Here is a 27,807-nt window from a genome sequence, read left to right as displayed (position 1 = left end):
TTTGTGTGTGTGTGTGTGTGTGTGTGTGGGGGGGGGGGTGTCTAGGAACATCCTTTGACGGCTTTGTTGTAGTTCAGTTAAGGTGCTAAAAAAAATAAAGGTAATTTTTCCGGGGCCATCTTCAGTTTGTTCAGTGAATCCTTAGAAAGATGCTCCATCAAACTTGACAGCAGCCAGGGCTTGAGCTAAAGACAAAAAAGAGGCAAAGAAAGATGGAGTAGGAGAGATACAAAGATAATTTCAGATGACCATATGCTAGATATCCTGTTCATTCCTATGAAAGCCGCTCAGTGGCGCCTGAAGCAGAAAAAACGTCAACTTCCTTGTCTAATCAGCACTACTTCTGCACTGTGTGGCCCATAGAGCAAGGTCACTAGAGACTTCCACCTGGTTTAGTGCTCCGACTAACTTGAATTTGGATTAAATTATTTAATTGTGGGGCTCCTATAGACTTTCAAGATGTTACCGGACCATACTGACCAATTTCTGATATTAAAGCGTAATTCCCGCGTAAAATCATCCCATGGTCCTTTTCCGCACTTACATACATCAAATAAGTCATCGAGACAGTTTTTTGTGTAACAACTATTAACAGATGAAATGGTGGTTATATGTTATACGACAGTAGTGATGGGCAAATGAGGCTTCATTAAGCTATATGGAGCATTTTTTAATGCTCTCTGTTCAACAAAGGAGTGAAAGAACACTATAGTACCATTCAGTGAGCCCTTTTCTTTGAAACAAGAGCTCCATCTAGTGTACTCAACCAATACAACTAATGATTAATGAAGCTCCATGAAGCTTCATTTCCCATCACTACATGATAGTGTATTCCAGCATATTTCCTCTCAAATGACTGCATCATTAGTTAACTCCTCTTCAAACAGGCAAGTGCTTTTCTACCAGAGTCACTCTTCTAAGGGCACTTCTATTTTCAGATTCCACATACACTAAACCATTTCTATCCGACATACTTTACCTATATACCTGTTGACAATCACTGGGGAATTCCATGAGCACTATGATGAAGTCCACTGAATCTGATACTAAATGCAAAAGGGATCTGACAAAATGTGAGAGCTGCACACAGTGGTTGACGGTGAGATAATCAAGCCTCTTCAGAATGCAGGAAGAATTCATATGCATCTGTTCTGGATTAGAGATTTCTGCTCAATGCCAATCTGGCGTGTCATGACAGCTCACAAATGTGAGGTTTGTGTACCGTGATGGTGTGGAGGTCAGTGTGGTCGATGGTTTTGTAAGTCTTTGCCTTTAACACAAGAGTCCCTCATACTCATCCCATTTCCTACTTGTATATTTTTTCTTTTTTTGTTTAAAGGTAAGAGAGGCAAGAAAGGAAAGGGCTTCTGGATTCAGTTTTCCCATTACCATCTTTGAACAATTTCTCTTTGAATTATTTCTATTGCTTACACAGATGCTTCCTTTACAACTAGTGTAGAATCATCAGAAATCCAGTAGAGTCGCTAACAGCCGGACGTGGCTATCACTGATTAGCTCGGGGCAGTACAGTGAAGGCATTAAAACAGCTTTTTTTAACGACTAATACTGCTCAAAATAACACCAAACCTCTGCAGTAGCATAATAAGAGTCCCTACACATAAAACAAAGCACCACTGGGCTCCTTCTTTTTGGATTGCATTTGGTAATTGACTTGAGCATTCAAAATAAAAAAACTATTATGCATTTAAACCATTTCATTTAATTATGTCAAACCACTTGTGCAAAGTAAAAAGTAATATTCATCATGCATCACAAGGCTTGTTTTTGAATAATATATTTCTAATGATTTTTTTACAAAACTTAAATTGATTATGCTTCTTTATGTTCTGACCTAGAGATGTCAAACCACTTTGGCTTTTGCCTGTGAGTAGTAGGAGCCGCAACTATGTGTGTCGTGTGGTCAACATTTACGTTTTTTTCATTTTTTCCTATATTCATTTTTCGGATCTTTCAGTCACAGTGAAAACCGGGGACAGTATAAGCAGGGGACAGGTCAATGAAAACGGAGATTGTTCCTGGAAACCAGGTAAGTCTGGTCACCCTATCTTTTAATAAACTCTGGGTTCGCTGACTACGTTGTTGGTTCTTTGTTTTATGTGTAAGGACTCTTATCATGCTACTGCAGAGGTTTGGTGTTATTTTAGGCAGTATTTGTGGTTAGGAACGACATTTGAATGCCTTCACCGTACTGCCCCGAGCTAATCAGTGTTAGCCACGTCTGGCTGTTAGCGACTCTACCGGATTTCTCCCTTAATAGTTAAAAAAAACTATCTTGATGGCTTATTTGATGTATGTAAGTGCCGAAAAAGACCATGCGATGATTTTCTGCCAGAATTACACTTTAACATGAATTTTTGTGGGGGTTGTGACGCTCCAAAAACTAATGTTACTGCAGATGTAGAGACATCTCTACCACCACGTAAGTCAATGGGCAAAAGTATTTTTGGGGCCAGTGGGTCCACGTGACCGACATGTAAGTCACAATTTCAACGCTTTGCCAAAGTCCAGAATACTTCCTCGGGTCCTGATTTAGAAGCCTGTGGTTTGGCATTTCAGACGTGGCCGTCTTATTTTTTTTAATCAGGACTTGACCATATCTGGACTAGAGGGTGGAGCTGAGCACAATGACAGTGTTACTTCAATGGTGCAGCACTAAGCTATATGCTTTTGAGGGCCATTTTTCAAGCGGCTGATGTGAGTTATCCAGAAGACTGTTGCCAGTAGGGAGCTCCGGGTGGCGCCATTCATCTGTATGTACTGTCTGAAGCTGCAGTGACACAGCTGGTTGAAAATCATCAATTCCCTTAAGTTAGCTAATGGCAGTGCTAGCTATGTAATGTTAGCTTTGTTAGCAAGGTGCAACTAAATGCTGACCATGTTACCACAATGTTACTATTAACTTTAATGAAATACAGACACACTGTGAGAGGGTCAAAGTCTCGAGACTTCAACACAGAAAATATCCAAAACCCCCAAATTTTTTGTACACAGTGCCATGGATATCCATTACTAAATCACTATTTTATCACATGGTGTCACAAGGTAGCCACGCCCTAAAGCATATACTGATTTATCCTCTATTAATGGGACCTTAATTTACTAAATGTACATCATGCTGTGTTGCTGAAGGTGCTCCCTGCCTCCTGATTAAAATCAGAAAGATTGCACTTCTCAACAATCAATTTTGTTTTGCGAATTCAGAGAATGGACCTTTAAGCCCAGTAATAGACTAACGCTAAAGTTTTTCCCACACCAAGTCCGAATATATGTGCAAGATATTTGCAGACTAAGCTGGTATTTCTATTGTGTTGTCCCTGTTGCTTCTTGCAAACGAAAGACAAAAGTAATGGGAAAAAAACTGAAATAAACATTTGATCAATGAAATCTGTGTCCATTTAATGACATTACATGTTTTAGGGTGATATGGAGCACTTCGAACACAAATGGGTCATCATCATCTTAAAATGATAAACATGAGTACTGCTATTAAAAACCTTAATTGGTCAAACACAATGTATCATATCATAAATCCCAGTAGATGATATCACTATAACTGTGTGCATAAGCACTCCCAGAGAGTGTAGCAAGCACAGGGTCTACTCGAGATGGGAGTAGGGGACTGGTGATCGTGGTGCGGTGAACGGAAACTCACCTTGTGTGACTCATGCCTTCATGATGTGGGCGGAGTTAGGAAAGTCAGCAGAGGATTGGGATGGGGCCAGGCTGGTCGGGGAGGTGGGGGGACTGGGGGCACACTGGGCTGGAGTGAGATGGAGGGAGGTGGAAGGAGTGAACACAGTGGCAAAATGGAAAGAAAAATAAGGAGTGAACCAATCAAAGGGAGAAGTACAGAGAGGACTTTCAGGGTAAAGAAAAATGTTAGAAGTTCTTAACTTTCTGGCATTTTTACATATTTCTTTTGTAATCTTAAAATGCTCCTTATAAGTGTATGGCACACTATTTGCCGAGCTTCCTTCCTGTCATCCCTTGCTCTGTTTCACTGTCACACCGCATGACTCGGGGGAGGAGGAAGCGTCAGAGGTCAGGCAGGGGTAAGAGGGTAGAACTTTGGAGGGAGGCGAAGTTTTTCATGTTCAAATTTTTACTGGGCTGCACTAAGTGCTGTGCGACATGCCAGAAAAGTAAGAATTCCTTTAATTCTGGTATTCCTGGATCAACATTTATCCTTTAAACACATGTCCAGATAAGGCTGAGCTCTGTATGTGGATCCCCCCTATAAGTCCTCAAGACTAGTGAATTATGAATTGAGTGAGACAAAACAAAAGCATCATGAGTCAAGAAAAAGAGCTAAAGCATTTGAATCTCAAATCTGCTTGAACTTGTGACATTGAAGAAGATTATGGCACTGGACTCAAAATGAAGCTTGAATGAAGCAAAGGCATCTTGACTAAACCGATAACACAACATATTTAAATTATTCCATTGTTTCTTTTGAAAATTATTGAAAATATGTTTTATAGCTAAAAGTTTATAGCAGCTCTGTGAGGCCAAACTATGCTTTGAGTCAAATGCTAATGTCAGCATTCTAACATGCTTGTAAAAACAATGATGACATACTATTTATCAGTTCATGTTTACAAGGGGTACAAACGTGTCAAATTTTGATGAAAATCGTTGTTTTGAATCCAAAATAGATAATTGATGTGACTCGTACAGATCTAATGAGTGTGAAGATAAGATGCCTTAAGATAAGATGAGATTCCCTTACAGTAACATTATCATAACCTTTATAGGCTTATATGAAGATAGTAGAGCCAGGCAGTCCTATACTTTCTAACTTTGATGAGAGGTTAAAGCAGAACTATTCTTTGGGCTATCTAGTCTCTCAGTCAAGGTTTAGTTACAACTCTAGACCAATATAAGATGGAAAGCAATGGATTGACTATTGATTAAAAATTGAATTTAAAATGTTGAGTGCTGGGCATACTGAGCAATATGGATGCACATCTCTCAATAAATAATAACCATCAGCCAAGAAATGTGTGCGTGTGTGTGTGTGTGTGTGGGGGGGGGGCTGTTTGAATGGGCCCGATGCAGCTGATAATCTTTGTCCCATAAGGACAAAGATTATTTTTTACAACTTTTCTCCTGTATTCACAGTAATATAATAACATCTTACAAATCTTATTTGTGAGATCTCGGAACACAACAAACAACTAATTTGGAGGTTAGGAAGAAAAATGAAATGTTTTTCAAACCCATACCTGCACCTACAAAGTTCAGTGCAAGAACTGACCACTTTAATAAGACATATGACCGTAAAACAAACCAATGATCTCCTACGTGGCTGCTGGCATAAGGAATATAGTTAAAGTTGTTAAAAGCAGGTTTCAGTAAGGAGGACAGAGAAACCTCTATGTTTTCAGTGGATTATGTTCACTTGTGTTTCAGCCTTCTTGGACCCACTTGTTGGCAGCGGCTCGCACACTCAAAATAGTGCCTAAACTAAGTGTACCTTGCACAGCTAGGCTTCATTGACTTTGTAAAACTTTAGACATTTGCACAAAGATTTTGGTTCATGACCTAATGTGCCTTTCAACACTGAGCTGTTCTAAAGGATTCCAAGTTTGTACAGTTAAATGTAGAGTAAAACATCATAACTGGCGAGGAATGACCAAGCCCATAAATATGATCGTTAGAAGACAGAATTTTCAGCGGTAAAGCTCACCTTACAGTCATCCATTTTCAAAAAATCATAAAGTTCTATGAGAATGGATGTTGAAAGTTTATTACTTTTAAAAATATCCTAGCTGATTACATTTTCAGTCTACAGAAACAACACATAAAGATCTGCATTAGTTTTCAGATGTGAGTTGGGTGAATCATTGAGGTATGTGCAGAACTGTGCATGAGGTAGTGGACTAAGTACTGTGGCTTATGCTGGGCTGCATGATCACAGTGAGGAGTTAGTGGTAGAGAGTTAGTGACGTGGCCAAGGTGTCCTCACCGGAGAGAAGGCGGCTGCGACGGGAGGCCTCAGCAGCCAGAGCACAGGAGATCTCAATACGCTTCTCCTGCTCCTGCAACTGCTGCTGGGAGCTGACTGGAACTCCACCCTCCACGGGGCCATCCAGGACAGGAACCATGTTCTGCAAACTGACAGTGGAGAGAAGAGAATGGTGGTTTTATTAGTAATAGAGCGTGATAATGGTACATCTGAATAACACAGTATAATACAACATTATTTGCAAAACGAAATTTGAATGCTAAACTTTATTGTCACATTCCATTTTTAGCTTTTGCTTTTATTATTTGATTAAAACTTTTAATTCAATTTGCTACAATATTTGCGTATTGTGATTTGTATTGTGATTCGAAAAGGTCAAGTTTAATAAACATGGTAAAACCAAATGATAGATTTTCTGAAATGCTTTCTGATGCACTTTATCAACAGTCATTAAATATTATGTACGTGACTTCAAGCGTCTTCAGGAGGCTTTTGACTGGTTATAAACTAGAGGTTAGCTGATGAGGTAGCACAGTTTTGTAGTGATTACCACTGTTGCCTCACAGCTAGCGGGTTCCCAGTTCAAATCCAGGCTTGAGTTTGCATGTTCTCCCCGTGTCTGCATGGATTTTCTCCACAAAAACCAAAAGGAATATTGTGTTTTTGTTACTTTGAATATCTTATATAGATTTCCTAAATTACCTTTTTCTTACTTAAAGGTTGAATATGTTGAATCTTTATCAAAAGCTATATTTATGAAAAATATAAATAAATACATCCACAGGGCATTTTGAGGGGTACATAATGAAAGTATTGCTTTGCCATAAAAAATATATATATTTAACCTGAATTAATTTTTTTTTTAAATTCTGCCATGTTCTGTTTACATTGTACCAGCTAATAGCGGCAGGCGTTGCAGGTTGCCAGGGTTTGCCAATCCTGCAGCTGCTTCTGAGCCTCAGTGAAGGCGGCGTTATTTGTCCGAGCAGTTGAGTGACTGGAGACGGGCAAAAACCAGAGTCAATATAGGCCAAGCATTCACTCCATGGACTTAGATAAAGGAGTTCAATGGCATTAAAACACAGGCCGAAATAGCTACTTTTCTCCTTGATCGGTAAGCTAACTTTCATGTTTACTTAGCCGTAACGACTAATGGTAACTGTCAGTCAAACTCCTCTGCACTACTTTTTTTTTTATGGTGCAATTTGCCAGAGGGGATGGGTTCAAACAGCCTCAAACAGACTCCGGTCTCCTGTAGGCTACTGGGCTGGGTCTGTCTCCTGACCTGGCAACCCGACTGGTGGAATTATTTTTTTTGTTGTTGCGACTACGATCTTGAGACACTAGATGGTGGTGTTCTACTCATTCTCTGTATTCTACCGGACAGACTGAGACACGAGCTGCAGGAACTTGGAATACTTCGTGACCCAATTCCACCAACATGTGAACTTTCCTACAAGAGAAAGTAACACTCTGGACCTGGTTTACACCTCACACAAAGGTGCATACAAGGCTTCCCCCCTCCCCCACATCGAGCCCTCTGACCACCTCAGTGTCATGTTAATGCCTGCATACAGAATAAGGGTAAAAGTCACCAAACCAGTTCTGAAGTAGGGACGTGTGTGGCCAAAGGGGGCCTCTGCTGCACTCCAGGACTGCTTTGACACGACAGACTGAGAGATGTTCAAGCAAGCAGCCACCTACAACAACCTCACAGACATTGAGGAGTATACAGACACTGTCACATCCTACATCAGCAAATGCATTGCTTATGTTACCACCACCAAGACCTTCACAACCAAGGTAAATCAGAATCCATGGCTAACAGTTGAGGTCCATGGTCTAACCTGTCACGCGGCATCAGGAAAGCCTAATTACATTACTCAAAAAAAAATAACCACACATTTTGAGAACAGCAGAGAAGCACAGAGCCTCGCCACAGACCTGACAGCAACACCACTCTGCTGAATGACCTGAACAGCTTTTTTTGCCAGGTTTAAAGCACAGAAGAACATGCCCACACAGAAGACCACCCCCCTCCCCATGACCATGCTCTGTGCCTGACTGCAGCCAGCGTGAAGAGAACTTTCTCCAAGATCAACACCCGTAAGGCTGCAGGTCCGGACATTATTCCTGGTCGTGTGCTGAAGGACTATACAGAGGAGCTCAAAGATGTCTTCACAGACATCTTCAATGCTTCTCTGAGGCAGGCTGTTGTTCCATCGTGCTTCAAAGCCACCACCATCATACCTGTGCCAAAGAAGCCCTCTCCATGTACTTTCAATGACTATCACTATCCATCATAATGAAGTGCTTTGTAAGGTTAGTCATGGCTCACATTAAATCCACCCACTACAGGAAGGAGGTCAGCCAACTGGCCACGTGGTGCAAAAATAACGACCTCTTTCTAAACACTGGAAAGACCCAGGATGTTGTTATTGACCTCTGCAAAGGACACACCCCTAAACCCCCAGTGACCATCAATGGTGCTGCCGTAGAGAGAGTGAGCCACACCACATTCCTGGGGGTGCACATCAGTGAAGACTTCCTCTGGAAACTAAAGAGACCCCCCCCCCCACACACACCCACGCATCATGTGCTCCTTCTACCGGGGCACCATCGAGAGAATCCTGACCAGCTGCATCAGTGTGTGGTACAGAAGCTGCACTGCCTCAAACCGCGGGACTCTGCAGCACATAGTGAAGGCTACTGGTCAGATCATTGGTGTCCCGCTCCCCTCACTCCTGGACATTTATGGAACCCGCCTCACCCTCAAAGCAACCAGCATTGTGGGTGACCCCAGCCACTCCTCACCCAACCTCTTCAGCCTCCTGCCATCTGGGAGGAGGTACGAGAGCCTCCAAGCCTGTACTACTAGACTGGCAAACGGCTTCATCCACCATGAACTCTGGACCCCCCCAGTCACTTTCCACTTCATCAGTGCGTTTAATTGTTATATTTAGATAGTTTATATATTGTACAGTAAGTCCATTGCATTGCACATTTTAATCTCCTGTTTTTCTATTTCTTTGCACTACTCAGTTTGTTGTGGTTTTCTATTTCTTTTGCACTATTTAAATTTATTTTATTTATTGTATATATATTTTGTACTATTGCACCGTGGGTTGGAGAGAAACGTTTTTTCGATTCCTCGGTATGTCTGGCACATATTGCAGAATTGACAATAAAGCTGACTTTGACTTTGATTCAACCTTTAAGGTTAATTCTATGCATGGTTTATTACATGTCGGCATCTTACATAATAATCACTTTTATTTTTTATTTATTTAGTACTATTTTGAATGCATAAAATGCATTACACATTACGTACCAACAATAAAACAATATAAAGAAGCATACATTATTATAAATGTACCTCACTTTACTTAACACATACAATGATAACTAATGATTCTGCATGGGCTATTATAATATAATCTGAGTCCTTACTAGAGTTGATCAGTTAACCTCTATAACTAGTTAAGAGCATCCAGAAGACACTTGAACTTATAATTCATAATAAGTCACATCTAATGACTGCTGATATGGTGCATCGCTTGTTTATGAGTGTGGTCATGAAGCATTCTAAAAGCATTGTTATTCACTATGATAATAATTATATGATAATTAAATCATAATGCACAACTGAATGTATGTAAAAGGGCCACTTTGTTGCACCTGGTGGCATAATCCTTCATCACCATTAAATATGAGCTAAATTATTGGACAAATAGATTTTGTTTTTTAATGTCTTGAAACATATGTAAGGAGCAAAGAAAAGTGACTAATGAATCTATCTATGAGTCAAAACCCACTTTGATTTGGCAATGAGGGTCTTGATTCTCTCCAGTTTCTTCTGCTTTTCCTTCTGTTCCTCGGGGCTAAGTGGAGTGTTATCCTCCACATCCAGGTAGCGTTCCGGGATCAGAACCTTATCAGGAGTCATCAGCTACAACAAAAACACCTCAATGAAAACGGATCCAGACACAAATAGCTTACTTGCATACACTGATGAACACATATAATATCCCCTTTATAGCATCGAAACAGTGAGCTAGGACGGCTTTTCACTACACCCACATTGTGTGGTTGTCATTTTATTAAAGAAAAGTTAATTTAGGTGCTTTTTAAAATGTATTTAGTTTAGTTTAGTGTAAGTCATGCACTTGTTTATTTTGTAGTGTTTTCTTTTTTTCTTGACTAGTCGTGTAATGGTTCATATATGCATGTATGTGCTGTATACCCCTCTAGGCAGGGGGATTTCCATATACCTACCTAAAAACAGATTGTAAATACTCAAGTTCAGAACCTTTAATTTGTACTTAAGTTAGTAATGTACGCAGTAACATTTCACATTAGGATTAAACACAAAAGTTATTAAGTTGTGTTGTGTGGGGGGGGGGCAGTGAGCATCAAGGGGTGGGGTGATTAAACCACACAACACCCACCTACCAGGACACCACTACACCACCTACAAGGGTTAGGTACAAAACATCCAAAAAACTAAAAATCTACATCCATGTTATTCTGTGAGGCTACAGAACTGCTAGCTTTGCTGCACCCAAGACCATCAGCAAGAAGGAAAACTGAGTTGTATTCACTAACTCTCTTCTCATTTCAGAGCCTGTGTCAGGATCCCATCCTGGCAGCCATTCTCTTTCCTTTTGTTCCTGTGTTTGTCTCCCTCTGACTGTATTTCCCTGTATGTGTCTCCCCTCTCTGTGTCTGTCTGTTGGAGACGGGAGGCGTGTTTTTTCCGGACAAGCTGTACCAGGTGTTTCCAATCTCACTAATCACCTCCATTCCAGTATAAGAAGCCAGATGTGAGACGCAATGGGCGCCAGATCGTTACATCATCAATGTGGTATCATGTTCTGATCCTTGGCTCCCCTTGTTCTTTGAGAATTCTACTCCTCTCCGTGTTTTGATGGTTAATTGTTTCTTTGTTCTATTTGCTCCAGTAACCCGTGATCCTGTTCCCCTGTTTGCCTCCCAGTCTGCCTGCCTGACACGGTCAGGAGAGCTCAGGAGAGCAGCACCATCACATGGACCTCACTCCTTTTCCCCTTGCGCACTGGACACTGTTGTATATAGTTTTTCTAACATTAAAGACTCCTCAACCTGACTCTGTTTCCGTGTCTGCATTTGGCTCCCAGTTTTTCCCATTTCCGTTCATGACAGCCTGCCACTATCACTTGTTAATCACCTGACACACATACCTGTTCCCCTCATTACATCTAAAGTATATATACTGCTCTTTCCCTAATAGACGGTCTAATAGTACTTGTCTTAGCATTCCAGCCTGTTACCCTTCCTGTTTTTCATGTCAACTTTATTTGGACCCTGCTGTGTTTTGTCTACCTTGGACAATGTTTGCCTTATATTGTATTATTGTTTAGCCTGATGTTAGCAAACATGCCTGGATCTTAGAGGTGTGCATTTCAGTTCTTACCTGTTAACTGAACTTTGACACTTGTACATGTGATGTGAGAACATTTCCCAGAGCCATGAACCGAATAAGAGAAAGAGTGAATGAAAGGAGTGATGCATCAGCTGACTGATCTCACCTCTTTGCTGATGTCCAGGTTGTAGGATTTAGGTTCAGCCTTTAACCTTCTCAGGCGAGCGATTTCTTCCCGAGGGGACTCCTGCCCTGGACCTCGAACTGCTGCCTCCAGGTCTTTAATGTCAATCTCATGAGCTGTCAGCCGCCTACGAATCTTTCCACACACACAGATACAGAGACAATCCAATTTTCTGCAGGCTCCTGAATAACAAATAGTTGGTGTGGAGTGCTTATTTTCCTTAGCCTGGCATCACCAGCCAAATACACAAATGTGGATTAGTCTGGAACATCTCAGTTCCTTTTTGATTTTTCAAGTGGTGTTATCAACAGAATCAGAATCAGATCAGAATCAGAAATACTTTAATAATCCCAGGGGGAAATTATTTTTGCTACGAAACTCCAGATATACAAGCAACAAACATTGTACAGCCTGAAAACATATATTAAAAAAACACGTTTAAGAAATAGATACAAGATCAAAAATACAAGACTAATGTGCAATAGAACAGATTGTCTATAGTTGAGTTTAAATCACAGAGAGGGGGTGACAGACTCTCCAAGGGATGCATTGTATAATTTAATGACCACAGGCAGGAAAGATTTCCTGTGGCCCTCTGTGGTGCATCTGGGTACGAGGAGTCTTCTGCTGAAGGTGCTCCTCTGCTGGGCCAGTGTGTTGTAGAGTGGGTGAGAGACATTGTCCAGGATAGACCCGAGCCTGCATCCTCCTCTCTGCCACTGTCATCAGCGTGTCCAGCTCCTCCCCCATGATATCACCGGCCCTCCTGATCAGTTTGTTTAGTCTGTTGGCGTCTGCAACCTTCAGCCCAATGCCCCAGCATGTGACAGTAAAGAAGATCGCACTGGCCACAACAGCCTCATAAAACATCCTTTGCATCGTCCGGCAGATGTTAAAGGACCTCAAACCCCTGAAGAAAAAGAGTCAACTTTGGCCCTGTTTGTAGACAGCCTCTGCATTTCTAGTCCAGTTCAACTTATTATTTAAGTACACCCCTGTGTATGTACCTGTATAGTTGAAGTCTGAGGTGGAGAGGCTGAAGAGAAAGGGAGAGGGGACAGTCCCCTGTTGGGCCCAAGTGTTGCTGACCCCCCTGTCAGACACAGTTTTGTAGGTGTATATACTGTGGTCTGCCCATCAGGTAATCCACCATCCAGGACACGATAGGGACCTCCACCTGCATCACAGCCATCTTCTCACCTAGTAGAGCCGGATGGATTGTGTTGAATGCACTGGAGAAGTCAAAGAACATGACTCTCACAGTGCTCGCAGGCTTGTCCAGATGACTTTATACTCTGTTCAGCAGGTAGGTGATGCAGTCCTCCAAGCCCATGCTGCCTGTCTTCTGGAACCCGATGATGGTTCTCATGCCACTCCACACCTACCTCATGTTATTTCGCTGGAGTTTGTTCTCCAGCTTTCTCCTATAATTGTCTTCAGCCTCCCTGATTTTAAGTTTCAGTACCCCCTGCACTCTCCTAACCTCATCACAGTTGCCATCTCTGAATGCTCTCTTCTTTTCATTCAGGATGGCCTTAATGTCCTTGTGATCCAGGGTTTATTGTTGAGGTAGCATGTTACAGTCCTAACTGGGACATTGCAGTCCACACAAAAATGTATTAAGTGCGTGATGCACTGAGTGAGCCCATCAATGTCCTCCCTGTGTGGCTCACAATGTGTAGGCCAGTCAGTCACTTTAAAGCATCCCTGCAGTGTCTCATAAGACTCCTCCGACCACCTTCTCACAGTCCTTGTGGATCGTAGGCTTCCTCTTCATCAGAGGCACATAGCAGGGTTTGAGGTGAACCAGGTTATGATCTGACCTTCCCAGAGGGGGGAGAGAAGAGGGGGTGTATGCATCCTTAATGTTAGCATATATCAGGTTGAGAGTCCTCTCCTCTCTGGTAGTACAGCTCATGTACTAATGGAAGGTCGGCAGAACTCTATCCAAGGTGACGTGGTTAAAGTCTCCCGACATGATGATGAGGGCACTGGAGTGTTGAGTCTGGAATCTATAGATGGTGGTGTGTATGATGCTGCAGGCAGATGTGGGGTTTGCAGAGGGAGGGATGTACAGAACAACATGATGACATGCGGGATCTCTCAAGGCAGACGGTAGGGACGGAGTCCAACAGCCAGCAGTTCAACATCCGGGCTACAGAGCTGTTCTTTAATGGTGATCTGACCAGGATTACACCATCTGCTGTACCTGTGCAGCCATGTCTACATGAAATACATCAGACTGCACTCACGGTACACCGGGTGGCTCCGTGTTAACTTTTGTTGTATAGAGACCGTACATTGGCCATAACAACAAAGGGGAGACACGGCTTAAATCTTCTCCTCTCCGTAAGCCCGTCCTGTCTCGACCCTCCTCTATAGCGCCGATGTTTCTTCCCACCTCTGCGTCCCCGGTGAGTTTTTTTTCCAGAATTCTGGTGGAATCTCATCCGGTCTGGCCACTATGCCGGCCGGCATTAGGGCGATCAGCTGTTCTCCGGAGTAAACAAAGACAGCGTGTCCCGGTGGAAGCGGCATTGATAAAAACGGAACAAAAAGAAACACGAAAACTAGCAAAAGTAACCTCATTGTAAAGGGCAGAACTTCACAGAAGTTAGGGTGAAGAAACAGAACAAACAAAAAGAGAATAAAAGTAAAGAAAGTTTAAAAAAAGCAAACTCAAAGACCTGAGCGGTAACAGGCAGCATGCACCTTTCGCGCATGCGCACTGGCATAGCACTAACGGTGCAGACCAAAATGCCGCTGGACGCAGTTGGATAGACCTACAACCAATGAAAGCAATGAAATATGTGATGTAGCACTGAGCGAACAGTGACCAGGTCCACTTGGAGTAGATTGCCATTCACAGCCCATTAGGGTGGGACTTGGTGCAAAGCAGATGAGAAAATAACAATGGCCGAATGATGGAAAAATGTAAACAACTACAACTTGCAGAAATTAGCTGGTATATTATGAGGTGTTATATAAAACGTTTGCCCAATCCTGTCAGAAGTACAGCAGAGACATCCTTCTTCTCAAGAAAAGCTTTAAGTGCAGTTGATGGTTGATCATACCACTCTGTAGTTGGCTGGAGACTGGCCACCTGAGAGGTTTAGACTCCGCCTCTTGTCCCTCACAGAGCTGCTCTGGTTGCGTCGGATTCGCTCATTCTGCTCCTCCACACTCATCTTCGATTTCAGCTCTGCCGGAAACACAGCACTCTTTGGACGCTCCTGTGACAAAGATGTGGCAAAGAAACACACTTTAATTCAGGCAGGGTTTCTCTCCTAATCCTACCGGAACTTAGTGGGGCCTTTGAAATAGCTGGCCATACAATACTACTAGATAGTTCAATTGAATTTGATTTGATTTATAGTGTCAAATAAACACATTTGGAATGTCATGAGTGATGTTCATGAAAGGGTACTTGGGCTCATCTGACAGGGGTGTGGGGGTACATCTTAAAGAAAATGCTGGGAACCATTGTCCTGAGATACTTGAAGATATGTTGTCATGTTATGCTTTTGACTAACGTAGTAAGTTTGTGGTAATCAGAATATTGTACTTTGTTTCTATCTTGTATATATCTAATGAATATGAGGCCTTAAATGTTTTAAATTAAGCTGACTATGAAACCAACTCTTTTACATTTCTCTTTTGAAATATGAGTTTATTTTACTTGATTTTCAAGTTCTTTTTAATTTGGTCTTTTGTTTTTTCTGTCTGTTACTGTAACATGTTTTTATTTACGATGCTGCCTGTCTCGGCAACGTTTCCCTTGAAAAAGAGATTATCTGAGGGATTTTCCTTACATAAAGGTCAAATATAAAAATGTGGAAATACTGTAAAGTTTCTGAGCCTGAAAAAAGGAGAGTTATTGTATTAGCAATTATCTAATAATAGTAAGACAAGGAAGCCCTTATTGAAGTGCTCTATGACAGGGTTCCTGTGCACACTGCTTAAAAGTCTGTGGGTGGTTTGATTTCCTTACAGTGTTTAGTTTGAACACTCAAGGCTACACATATATGCAATCTGTAGTTTAGATAGACATTTGTATGTTATTTACATGTTGTTTAGGTTGACATACCCTTGAGATTCCATTAGACACTCGCCGGCAAACTCCTGCAGAGCTGCTGTGGGATTCATCTGTGGGGGACTTCGTTCTAGGAGGGACAATGCCAACTGGCAAGTGACAGAAAAGAACAGTTCAGGACCATGGGGAACAAGAGGGAGATGAAGTCTCAAGCTAACATTATAAGGTAGTGTATGTATATCATGTAAATCTCACTTAATGACACAATCACACCTCAAAAGATTGAGTTCTGAACTGAATTATGGGTTTTCATCAGACAAATGTCATTAGAAGGAATGCCATCAGTGTAATCCCATGATCCATGAGGTTCAATGTACCAGCCTAAGAGTTAACTGCGATGTTATGATCATCAGCTGAGAAAGGATCATTGTCACTGTAACATGGAAACTTGACCTTAGGTTGCTGTACCTTTATTCGCGGTGGATTGTCTGTCCTGGACCTGGTCCTGTACATCACTGATATTGTTCTGCTCTCCAAACTTGGACTGCAAGGTGGAGAACTGATATTATTTGTCATGTATCAATGTTAAACCTGAAGGTGGTGAGAAATTCAAGTACATGTCCAGAGTTGCAGATTAAACAGAATGCAATAGATAATGCATTGCTGTCTATAGTGATGAGGGCATCATGTTGAATACACCTGGTATAACTTTCATGGCAGAAGCAATACATCACTTGCCTGATCCCACCAGCATGCACAGTATGACAGTATACTTTCACACCAAAATCACCTGTGGAACAGTTGCAAACCATCTTGACAACGTTGACCTTAAAAGGAAATTCTGGCGTAAAATCATCCCAGGGTCTTTTTCGGCACTTACATACATCAAATAAGCCATTGAGAAAGTTATTTTGTGTATGAATTATTAACGGAGAAATCCCGGAGAGTCACTAACAGTCGCTAACAGCTGGACGTGGCTAACACTGATTAGCTCAGGACATTACGCTGAAGGCATTAAAGCGGCTTTTTTAATTGCTTAAAGTAACACCATTAACCCTACACATAAAACGAAGCACCAACAATGTAGTCAGAGAACCTGGAGTTTATTAAAAGAGTGTTTTAAAAGACCTACTGGCCCGGTACCAGCTCCTCTCATAGTAAAGTCCATTCAAGTCGATTACCAAAGTCAATCCAAAAGGAAGAAGCCCATTGGTGCTTTGTTTTATGTGTAGGGACTCTTATCATGCTAGTGCAGAGGTTTGGTGTTATTTTGAGCAGTATTAGTGGTTAAAAAAAGCTGTTTTAATGCCTTCACCGTATTGCCCCGAGCTAATCAGTCAGCTAATCAACCACGTCCGGCTGTTAGCAACTCTCCAGGATTTCTCCGTTAATAGTTTATAATGAAAAAAACTGTCTCCATGGCTTATTTGATGAGTGTATTTGCCTAAAAAGACCATGGGATGATTTTACGCCGGAATTTCACTTTAAGGGAACAAAGACAACCTCAGAATCTGAACAGGACTCAAAAAGAGAGATGGAACGTCATGGGAGAGGACTGGATGATATAGATGTTTACTTGGATGAACTGTATTCATTTATTTATGGAGCTTAATTTTTGTCAATATTCCAGCGCACAAAACAATGACTCAAGAAATGTATTTGATTTCACAGGCACAGATATTAACCATCGTGAGCAGATATGAATCCATTGAGCTCAACAGGATCTGCTCTCACTTGCGGGAGATGCAGCTTTGCTGCTCTCGGGTTATTTCTGCGCTCGTGCTGCACATTATACTCTCGCCAGAGACGCAGCTTCCACTTGCTTGTGGAGTGCTTTCTACGCCCACGGAGAAAGATTTTGACACTTTGGGAGCGGAGCTACTGGACTTGACAGCTGACAGCTCTCAGGGAGCCTGGGGTTGCCAGGTTGGAGTTTCAACTTTAGGATACCAGCAAGAGGAGAAACGGTGGCCGTCATCAAAACATTGTAGTTACAGCGGGCATTAAATAAAATAGTATTGTAATAATACCACAGGCAGGAGTATTATTATTTACCAATAACACAGACAAATGTGCATGAGATTGTTATCAGTCATATCTAGCATTACATAATATAACTCCAAACTACGTTAATGGTGCTTTAATGAACCACAAGAGAGTGAGCACATATTACTCTATTTACTTCTTTCAGTAACCATAATTTCTAGACCAAGTTCATCTTAAGTAAACATTCTATTCACTTTTGCATATTTTTCTAAGTTGAGAAAAAATGTTGCATATATCTCATGATTGTCTATGTGTGCATTTTGAAAATGTAAAACATTTTTCTAATAATAGAATAGTTAATTTAGGATTGTACAAATGCAGTGAGTGCTTTCTAGTTTTTTTCATCCTTACTGACTCCCAGAGGCAGTGCTTAACACTGAATATCTTCTGCCTCGCGCATGCGCAGGTCGAGTATTAATGTCAACAGTCACATGTGACCTTGGATGACCCCCGGCTCAGGAATAAGTTCCGGTGTCATCCACAAGATCACTTCCTTTCATTTTTTTGCTTTGCAGGTTAATGCTTGTTACTGCGGTATCATTAGCTTTAGATAAACATTCGGCTCGTCGCTTGTAGCCTCGTGACCTCTAGATCGGAGTTGTTTGTTCGCCCTCCAGAGGCTGCGAAAAGCTGTCCTTTGAGTAGGATCGGGAAGTACAGGCCATTCGGCCGGTGCTACCTTCACTGTTCCTCCCTTTGGGGAATATCTGAGGGAGTTGCACGCATGCAGGAGAGACTCTAAGGCTCTCTCCCACCTTACAGCAGATGGCCGGACTCTGGCTGCAATGCAGGATGCGGAAAAATTTGGCCTTGACCACATGCCGGCGTTCGAGCTGACAATCACTTCCCTCATAGTTTCCCCAAATGAGGCCCTGAGGCCAGATGCCAGGTGCCCTTGCCTGCAATGTCGGGTCAGGGGGGAGGTTGCTGCCCTACAGCCAGTTCCTTTGCCTCTTGGGCAAATTGGTGGCCGCCTCGACTGTTATTCCCTTAGGCTTGCTGTCACTATGCCCACTGCAGACATGGATGAAGAGCTTCCACTTAGACGCCAGAGAGGACAGACCTAGGGGGTCGGATTTGGCATCCCAACCATTGCTGCCTTCAGCTCCAAGCGCCCCTAGAGCTCCTGCATGGGACCTGCCCCTGGTGTTGGACGCCCTATGCTTGCCACCTTTTGAACTGTTGGCACAGGCAGAGCTGAGGTCGTTGTCTTCCAAAACTGTGTTCCTACTGGCCATCTCATTGCATCATTGCTGCATCGCATTTGTCTTATCGCTCAGAACGCATCACATTGATTTTGAATGGCAGCTTGACACTTCCATTGCCTCCATCGCTTTTGGTGTAAATGCACGGTTAGTTTTGCAGTATTGCAGAATGTTTCTTATTGTCTTAACTGCAGTTCCTAAATATAAGAATACCTTTATATTTTGTATATTTTGGAATGTTGGTAAATAGTTTTGTAACTTCTGTATGCAGGCCTAACCATTAATGTAGTATCTGATCTTAACCGCATAAAATGTTTTACGGTAAGACACTTTGTGATAGAAAATGTAGTAACTGAAAGAAGTAAATGGAGGCATAAATTTTTTCTTTCTCAGTCAGCCTCTGTCTGTGCTCACTCTCCCATGTGGTTCATTATGGCACCATAAACATATTTCTGAGTTATATAATGTAATTCTAGATATGACTGATAACAATCACATGCACATTTGTTTGTGTTATTGGTAAATATTAATACTCCTGCCTGTGCTATTATTACAATACTATTTTATTTAATGCCTGGTGTAACTAAAATGTTTTGTTGACGGCCACCGTTTCTCCTCTTGCCGGTATCCTAAAGGTGAAACTCTCCAACCTGGCAACCCCGGGCTCCCTGAGAGCTGTCAATCAAGTCCAGTGACCCTGCCCCCAAAGTGTCAAAATATTTCTCTGCAGATGTGGAAAGCACTCAAGGAGCGAGCTCAAAGCATTCCACAAGTGAGTGGAAGCTCTCTGGCGAGAGGCAGCTTTAGGCTCAACAGGAGCCTGAATCTGTCAGGCTCCTGTTGAGCCTGACAGATTCAAGTCTGCTCACAATGGTTAATATCTGTGCCCGTGAAATCAAATACATCGCTCTTGAGTCATTGTTTTGTGCGCTGGAATATTGACAAAAATTAAGCTCCATATTTATTGTTCACTTAGAGACCAAGAGGGAAAGTGGTCACTACAATGATGACCTATAATGTGAGAATGTGTGAATGACTTTCACTGTGCTGCTTCCTGGTGTGACCATGTACTAACTAGAATGACTACCAGACACTACACAAATAGGCACATAGAGAGTTTGACAGATGACCTGTGGCTGTAGAGAACTCCACACCAGCATTTATTCAGACCAAGTGCTAAGTGCCACTCATCTTTGGCAAGATAGGGCCTCTGTACCAAAGCGCCTGCAATGCATTTTGAACTTAAATGTAGAGTGGCAAACATACACTTCCTGTGACAGCATGCAGTTGACATGGCTTTTAGTGGCAGAGGCATTAAGAAGAGCAAATGTGGAGCAACCACTTATGGAACAGGTGCTTTGGGAGGTCAAAACAGGCTGATATGGAGACACAGAGGGATAATCAGAGGCAATGGGTGGAGTACGTAAACAAATGTTTGGAAAGAGGAAGGACACAGTGAATATGGAGTAATGAATGGTCTCTGGTGGTTTACAAGGTTAATAATGTTTTTAAAGATGATGTGGAAGCAAGGGCAGGACAGGGGCAGAAACGCCCAAATACCTTTCTGATGTGAGAATCTTCAAGGTAACCATCATCGATGCCCAAGCTGCGTAGCCAGGCGGTGCTGTCAAAGGGCAGGGGAGGGACGGAGGGAGGGAAGGTAGGGGAGGGCTCCAAAGGGTAATACGACTTGGGGAGGGGAGGCCTTGGGGGAACACTTTCCTAGAGCATCAAAAGGGCAAGTGGGACGGAGGAAGGAAGGTAGGAGATAAGGATAGGTGGAAGAGAGAGTGCTGCACATCAGGAGGAGTGATAATAAGCCAGGCAAAGTGAGAAAGGACTCACGGGAATGATTCTGTGGAATGGGGTCCTTATCCCATGTTAAGGAGTTAGACATGAAAATCCCCAGTAGGCCAATGAAATACCTGAACTGACAGCTTATATTAATTCTTGTATCATAAAAAGTCCATGTACAGCTCTATGAAACAGTCGCAACCAGAATGGACATGTGAAGAAGGCCAATGTGGTTATCTAACATTTTAACAGCATTGCATAGCTAAGAAACAGATTAGGTCCATCGTCGTCCAACATGTAATAATTCGACTTGTGTGATGCTTAAGTACCTTCTTGAGAAAACCAAAACATAAATGTGCAGCTCCTTTATTTTTCTCTATTTTATTTGGTTGACCAGAAACTTGGAAGACAAATGTTAAGAATGGGTCAGTAGGGAACCTTCATTTTTCATATAATGGAGGGTCTGAAATCAATTAGAAAACATGTCTCTTCCTTGTTTTTACATAACAGCACCCTTAAGTAACTGTAACTCTGGCCAAATGTGCTGTCCTCTATCTACAGACTTGTGACAGGAAATCCCCCAAACTCTTTGTGATCAGACCAAAGCACAACGGTGCCAAGTGTTATTTGGGAAAATACATCAGGGACGCATGCAAATTCTTTCTGTTCCATGAGATCCTTGCAGAGCAGTCAAATAATGTGCTCTGGCAACTGAAAGGTTAGATATAGTTCTGTCTGCCTGCAAACACAACTAACAACCCCAATGGCTTTACTAAAGAAACCCTTTAGTAATGGCAATGTAAATGTTTATGATTTGGGGGAATGTATTGTCCCTGTATTTACATTTTTTCAAATCTGAACAGATTGAATGTGGACATTTTAGAATCAACTATGATTTGGAGGAGTTCTTTAAAGATTGGTCTGCATGAACACTTTCTTTAAGTGAATACTGGGTGGATCAGACTGTGTTACAGCACAATTTGCTGGAGCAATGCTAAGTCCCCCTTGATTGTTGGGGTAAGAAAGTGGCCTAGCACCTGCACCAGCATGGCATAATGACCAAGAAGCTGGCTGAGGATGGAGCTGGTTTTCATGGCTAGCACCTCTAAAACAAGGGACTGTAGATGAATAAATATCTGGGCTGCAGCGTAATGTTAAAACATCTGTCTGATCTGAGTCTTGGAGGAGCAGGATCTGGGATTCGGGCATAGACAAGCGTTTGTAGGAGGACCAGTTTCTGATGCTACCATGGCACCCTGTTGATAAGGGAAATGGGTGGGAATCTGGATATACATCTTTTCTGAGACCAATCTTGACTTCTTGGCTGCAAACGTTTGAGGTTAACCAACCAACCTCCAGAAGGTCAGTGTAGGGTTGGACTGTTTCTGATTGCTGATTGGTATATTTGGACTCCTGGGAATTTACTTGGATAAAATGGATCTGTTGTCCTGCTCCGGCTTTGGCTGGATCTAAAGGTTGGTCAACATTTGAGTTGGTTTTGCAAAAGTTTTGGTCTGTTTCTTCTATTACAGGATCTAATCTACCCAAGGACTCCCCAAGGTTTTGAAAAGCTAGGGAGAGCTGAGGAAATATGTGTTCATGGGTTTCACAACCGTAGTAATTTATATATTCAGCATAAAGGCTTGTGTCAGGTTCCCTGTAACTTCTGGGTCTACACCTAGGCCTAGGGTCAGTTTTGAAATGAGGCACTATACATGACTTGGGACGGGGTTTAAGGCTTGATTTTTTGCGCACTTCAGGGTTAGTTCTAGATTTGGAGGATTGGTCTGTGCCAGGTTTTGAATTGGGTTTGGTCCCTGGCTGGGCGTGTCCGGTGCTTACCTCCGGGCCCATCTGTTTGGTGGGGGAGGCCTGGGAGCCGGGCACTGGGGAGAAGGGGCTGAGCGGGCTGGTGAGGCTTACTGAGCTCAGGGGACTGGCTGGACTATTGGTGCTAAAGGAGCCTGATGCACCGCTGGTCACTGTGCAAGAGAAAAAAGGAAGGTACAGTAAAAGGGATATACTTGTTAGAATATTCATGATAGAAACACTAGAATTTCCACTAAACGTGATTACTTTCTAGCACCACTGTTTTACCTCTGTGCTTGGCTGTGTCGGTGCCTCTGGATGAGTTATTCTTGTGCAGTCCCTCTAATACATCCTGAACCCTCCAAAACTCTTTCTGGATGTGCCTACGGACCAGTTCACTCTGCAAAAAGCCAGACAAGACAGACAAATTAATATAAGAGAGAGGTAAACTCTGTCTCACAAACCTTCCCTATGAAAACCTTTGGAAGAGGTTTATGGATTATCTATGAGATTTATCCAGAGTAACATGGACATTCTGGTCTGGTTGAACACTTTACTGTGTAACTACCTAACTGTAATTTATGAATTATCAGATTCCATTAATTTCTATTATGGTGTAGGCAGAAATTTTAGGTAAACCACGCCCACTTTTGTATGAGGAAAGCCTCAATAAATGACAGATAAATAGCTGACTCTTAACAACTTTTGTCTATACGTTTCTTAGGCTTAGAATTTTCTTACTGTATACAGTTACTCCATATTCCAAATATCCATTTTGAAACAAGCTGTACATTTACCATAATACAGTTGGGCTTCAAAGACAAACAGGGAATATGATAGTGTGATCCTTTACCTGCCCTCCTGCATTAAGCTGCTCCCATAGATCTCCATGAATGGCATTGGCCTCATCCTCTAATGCTTCAAACTCCATACGAGTGGTGGTTAAAGCCTGTGGTGGTACAAATAAATGCAGTCATACTCAAAATTGTTTCTAACATCTGTGTCCAACATAAACCATGCCTGATTTATTTTATTTATTGATTTATTTATTTAAAAATAAAAAAAAATGCGCCCTCCTGATATTACTATAATGCCTTTGACACTCACAGTGTTTCCCACAGACCAGGGGCCTGTTTCACAAAGCAGGTTAAAAAAACTCTGAGTTTAACCCTGAACTCTGAGTTGATCTACTCTGAGATAGGAAACTCTGAGTTTTCGGTTCCAGAACAGCAGATTTGCGTTAGGTTGATCAACTCAGACGAGTCACCATGGCAACGGGGAAGCGAAGGGCTACGCTACAACTGGAATTGGAAATATTAATGCGCTCATACGGTGAGTTTGAGCAGGTTTACACCGCTGCTGCAGCAAAAGAGAGGGAGACGGTGCGGGAGAACATTGCGGCTCGGGTCAGTGAAGATTTAAATGTAGTCCTGTTGCAATCACAGTAATATCTCAGAGGGAACTGCTTGAGTGGGAGCCTATTCGTTTATTTCATTTAAGTGCATTCCCACGGGGGAGAAGCGCACTTGGCAGCAGCTTAAGATGAAACATAAAAGAAATTGTTCAAACAGGTAAAACATCGGCACAATCTCATGGTGACGCCTCATTTTGAGCAGGTTTTACATTATAAAGTAAATATTACCGTAAGTGGCTGTTTTATATGTTGTATAAAAAACTCCCATTTGCAAAAAAACGCAGCACAACACACAATATCTGCTGTGATATAAGAGCATTACTGGTTGTTAATGTTGGAAATGTAAGGAGGGATGAGATGGACTGTGTAATGAAACGGTGTTTCCCTGCCGTGAAATGGACCCCCTCGCATTATAGGTGATATTCTGGATCAGAAGGCTCGGAGTAGTTTATATACCGGTAACCCAACTAAAAGCACACACTTTTGAACCTATGAATTGCAAGAAAAGCTGGGATTATATTTAGGAAACGCTAAGTCAAATACATTCAACTTGCTCAAAAACTCCATTTCATTCATTTTGTAATTATGGCTGCAGTATATTAAGGACGTCAATGCGCGGTCTGATCATCTCCCGACGAATATTTAATTCTCTTTGCGGTAATGCGTCACCTTCATCCCCAGGATCGTTATCAAAAGGACATGCCATGGTAGTGGAAATAGTCACCACCTAATATAACTTCTATATAGGCCTACTGAATGATTTTTATACGTTGTATAAAAAAAACTCCCTTTTGCAAAAAAAACGCAGCGCAACACAAAATATCTGCTGGGATAAGAAACGGTACCGCTCAAAAAGAGAATTGCCTGGAAATGCAAGCAAATCTATAATCAATAGTTTGATAATCATCTCCCGACGAATATTTAATTCTCTGCACAGTAAAGCTGCACCTTCATCCACGGGATGATTATCAAAAGGACATGCCATGGTAGTGAAATAGTTGCCACCTAATATAACTTATAATGACTGATTTTTGCAGTGATTTTCTGAAAAAACAGAAGGAACTATACTCCGCCAAAACTTGCGTGCTGACTGAATGAATGAGGAAATCAAACCGTGTGTGGCTGAAAGAGGGCGGAGACAGAGAGAAACTCAAGGTTTTCTGAGAAAAACCTGGTCCCGACCAGGTTAGTTCAGAGAGCATGTTACCATGGTAACTGACCGAGAGGTTAAGTTACCTCTCTTTGTGAAACAGGCTAGAGTTACCCCTCTGTCTCTGGTTTGAGTTACCTCCCTTTGTGAAACGGAAAACTCAGAGTTCCCCTCATTTCAGGGTTAATAGACTCAGAGTTTTCACTAAACCTGCTTTGTGAAACAGGCCCCAGGTAGCAATGTGTGGTGCAGGGCCGTACGGAGACCTTTTGAGGAGCAGGGGCTCTGACCTCTCCCCTGTACAGACTCTGACAACAGATATGTGAATTGCTTTTATCTTAATCATAATATGCAAATATACATAACTATATGTCTGTTGGTATAGCGAAGATATGTCTTTCTTTAAGCTTTAATGTTTGTTGGTACTGAATAATCAGGATCCCATTTGACTAGTGGACTATACTTGCATATATATTTATGTGGGACACATTAGAGCCAACCAGTCCCTTTGATCTGCAGAAATACCTTTTTATTTGACTGAAATATCTTTTTGGCACCATGACGGAAATGACAGACCTTTTCTTTTGCTTTATTATCGTGTTTGTTTGAACAATCTTTAACAAGGCCAGGTGCCTGACAACAATAACAGTAATAACGATAACAATACTGCAGCTGGACCAGAAGCCTGTTATTAAACACAGTTATTTGATGACCCAATTTGCCTAAAAAGACCCTGGGATGATTTTACACCAGAATTTCACTTTAATAGTGTAGTTATTTAAAGGCTGTGAAAACACAATTGCAACAATTGTGTTTTCATGAAACTAACACACACACACAAACACACTCCCTCTCCCTGCCGGTCGTCTGAGTTATATAAAAATGTTTCTAAACCGTCAGCTATCAACACACACACACACACACACACACACACACACACACACACACACACACACAATTAAAAATCACACTGATCATAAAAAAATGAAAAGTTAAAAAAAGGCATCCGGTGGCCAATCAGCTCAAGTGAACCGGCCGGCAGACCGCCCTGCGCAGCCTTATGATGTTCATGACCGGCCCATTGAGTTAAAACTCTTCAGAATCAAGCACATTCCTGTGAAAATCTCAGAATTCTCTATAAACCGTTGAAGAGAGTCCAACCGCTATATATAACACTTGTTGTGTCTCTGCATCTCACTCATGGTTGCAACAGTGTCACACTCACTCTCATTAATCCAGCCTACTGATTTTTGTTTAGCTTCCTATCTTGATCTAATTATTTTTATTCAGACGTTACATAACTTTCATGACCACAAATAAAAAATGGCCAACGACTGAATTTGTTCTTTTTGTTCATAAATTAATGTAGAATGGTCAGAGAAAAGCCTCATGGGAAATGGGAACTGCATATCGCTCAAATAATTGTTTCGTGTTTATCCAATGAACGAATGGGGATGAATGAGCGGCTGTCAGACGGAGAGAAAGCTGGCAAGTTTGAAGTAGTGGATTTTCTTACAGTGGAAAAGGAATCGGATTTGCGTGTTTGATTTGTTCAGTTACACCGGAAAAGGCCAGAATGAAGAAGAAGCAGATGCTGGAGGAGAGTGCATCAAAATGGTCAAAAATCACGGATTTATTCTGAAACAACCAGGCGTCAACTAGTGCTGCAGGTGAGTTGACAGGAAAACGGTTAGCTCAAGCTTTGACATTGTTGGGAATTAGCAAAACATTTGAGCTACTTAATAGTTCCTCCTCAATGGGGCGGTGTGTTACACACACACACACACACACACACACACACACACACACACACACACACACAGATACCCCCCTGTCCTGGTGGAGGGGATTTTAACCGTCTCAAGATGCATCGTTACATCCCTAGCTCAGATTTCAGCACCAACCAGAAGTTAGAGCGAAACTGTGAAACACAAGCAGGCTGCAGTGAGGTGCAAGTCTGTGTGTGTGTGTGTGTGTGTGTGTGTGTGTACGAGAATGACAGGAAGGAAGAGTGATAGGCGGAGATGAATTAACGGAACAATATCTATATTTCAAAATCGTGTTAAAAAAAACCCAAAAACATCTGGAATCAATTTGTGGCGCTCAATGTTGATTCTGTGGCACAGCGCCACACATTGGTCTATGTATGGGAAACACTGACTCAAAATAAATGGATTGTAAGTCATTAAAATGCTTTGTCTGTCATATAATGATAGAGAATTGTCTTAGGTAAGGGGCTCACAAACAACATGAAAACATACACACATGTAAGAAAATTTCACACACACACTCACACACACACACACACACACACACACACACACACACACACACACACAACGTGCGTGAGTGGGTCCTAAAAATCCCTGCTCCATTCTGTCAGAGCAGTGCTGAATCTGGACTTTAAAGCTGCTTACAGAACGGATGTGATGGCCGCGATTAACAGGACAAGATAACATAAAAATATGATCTCGCATTTCATGTTGCATCCTTTGCCTCATCGCAAAAGGTGACAATATTGAACATTCAAAGTCACGTGACACCGTGGGTCCGAGTCAGTGAGGAGGTTCAAATTCCAGGCAAATTGTGTGAATATGTGTTTGCAACATTTTTATTGGTTATCAGTTGTGCTCTATGAACCAAGTTAGCACTGGTTAGCCCTAGCAAGGCTTTTGGCTTTCTGTGGCATCTCGGATTTCAACAACACATACAATGCAACGACGGTGGTTATCTCAGCCATGGTTGATGACAGAAAGAAAATAGAGTGAGAATATGTTGTTGT

General features: G+C 42.0%; 1 protein-coding gene across 10 annotated transcripts in view; it reads right to left on the bottom strand.

Moving 5' to 3' along the window:
• The window catches only part of plekha6 (pleckstrin homology domain containing, family A member 6), a 105,213-nt gene continuing 77,406 nt past the window's right edge, over window positions 1-27,807 (bottom strand). For all 10 annotated transcript variants that reach the window (XM_083939105.1, XM_083939108.1, XM_083939109.1 and 7 more), the window contains 11 exons: window positions 23,315-23,410; window positions 22,750-22,861; window positions 22,495-22,634; window positions 16,076-16,151; window positions 15,662-15,756; window positions 14,649-14,807; window positions 11,557-11,709; window positions 9,805-9,938; window positions 5,990-6,138; window positions 3,674-3,781; window positions 1-185 (listed from right to left, as the gene is read on the bottom strand). In XM_083939105.1, the coding sequence (XP_083795231.1) occupies window positions 3,684-3,781; window positions 5,990-6,138; window positions 9,805-9,938; window positions 11,557-11,709; window positions 14,649-14,807; window positions 15,662-15,756; window positions 16,076-16,151; window positions 22,495-22,634; window positions 22,750-22,861; window positions 23,315-23,410 (1,212 nt within the window). In that variant the 3' untranslated portion in view covers window positions 1-185; window positions 3,674-3,683. The remainder of the gene's footprint in view (window positions 186-3,673; window positions 3,782-5,989; window positions 6,139-9,804; window positions 9,939-11,556; window positions 11,710-14,648; window positions 14,808-15,661; window positions 15,757-16,075; window positions 16,152-22,494; window positions 22,635-22,749; window positions 22,862-23,314; window positions 23,411-27,807) is intronic.

Source organism: Echiichthys vipera (genome assembly GCF_963691815.1).
Source record: "Echiichthys vipera genome assembly, chromosome: X".
Lineage (NCBI taxonomy): Eukaryota > Metazoa > Chordata > Actinopteri > Perciformes > Trachinidae > Echiichthys > Echiichthys vipera.
The sequence above is the reverse complement of the archived record's forward strand: the minus strand, read 5'-3'. Positions and strand labels throughout refer to the sequence as shown.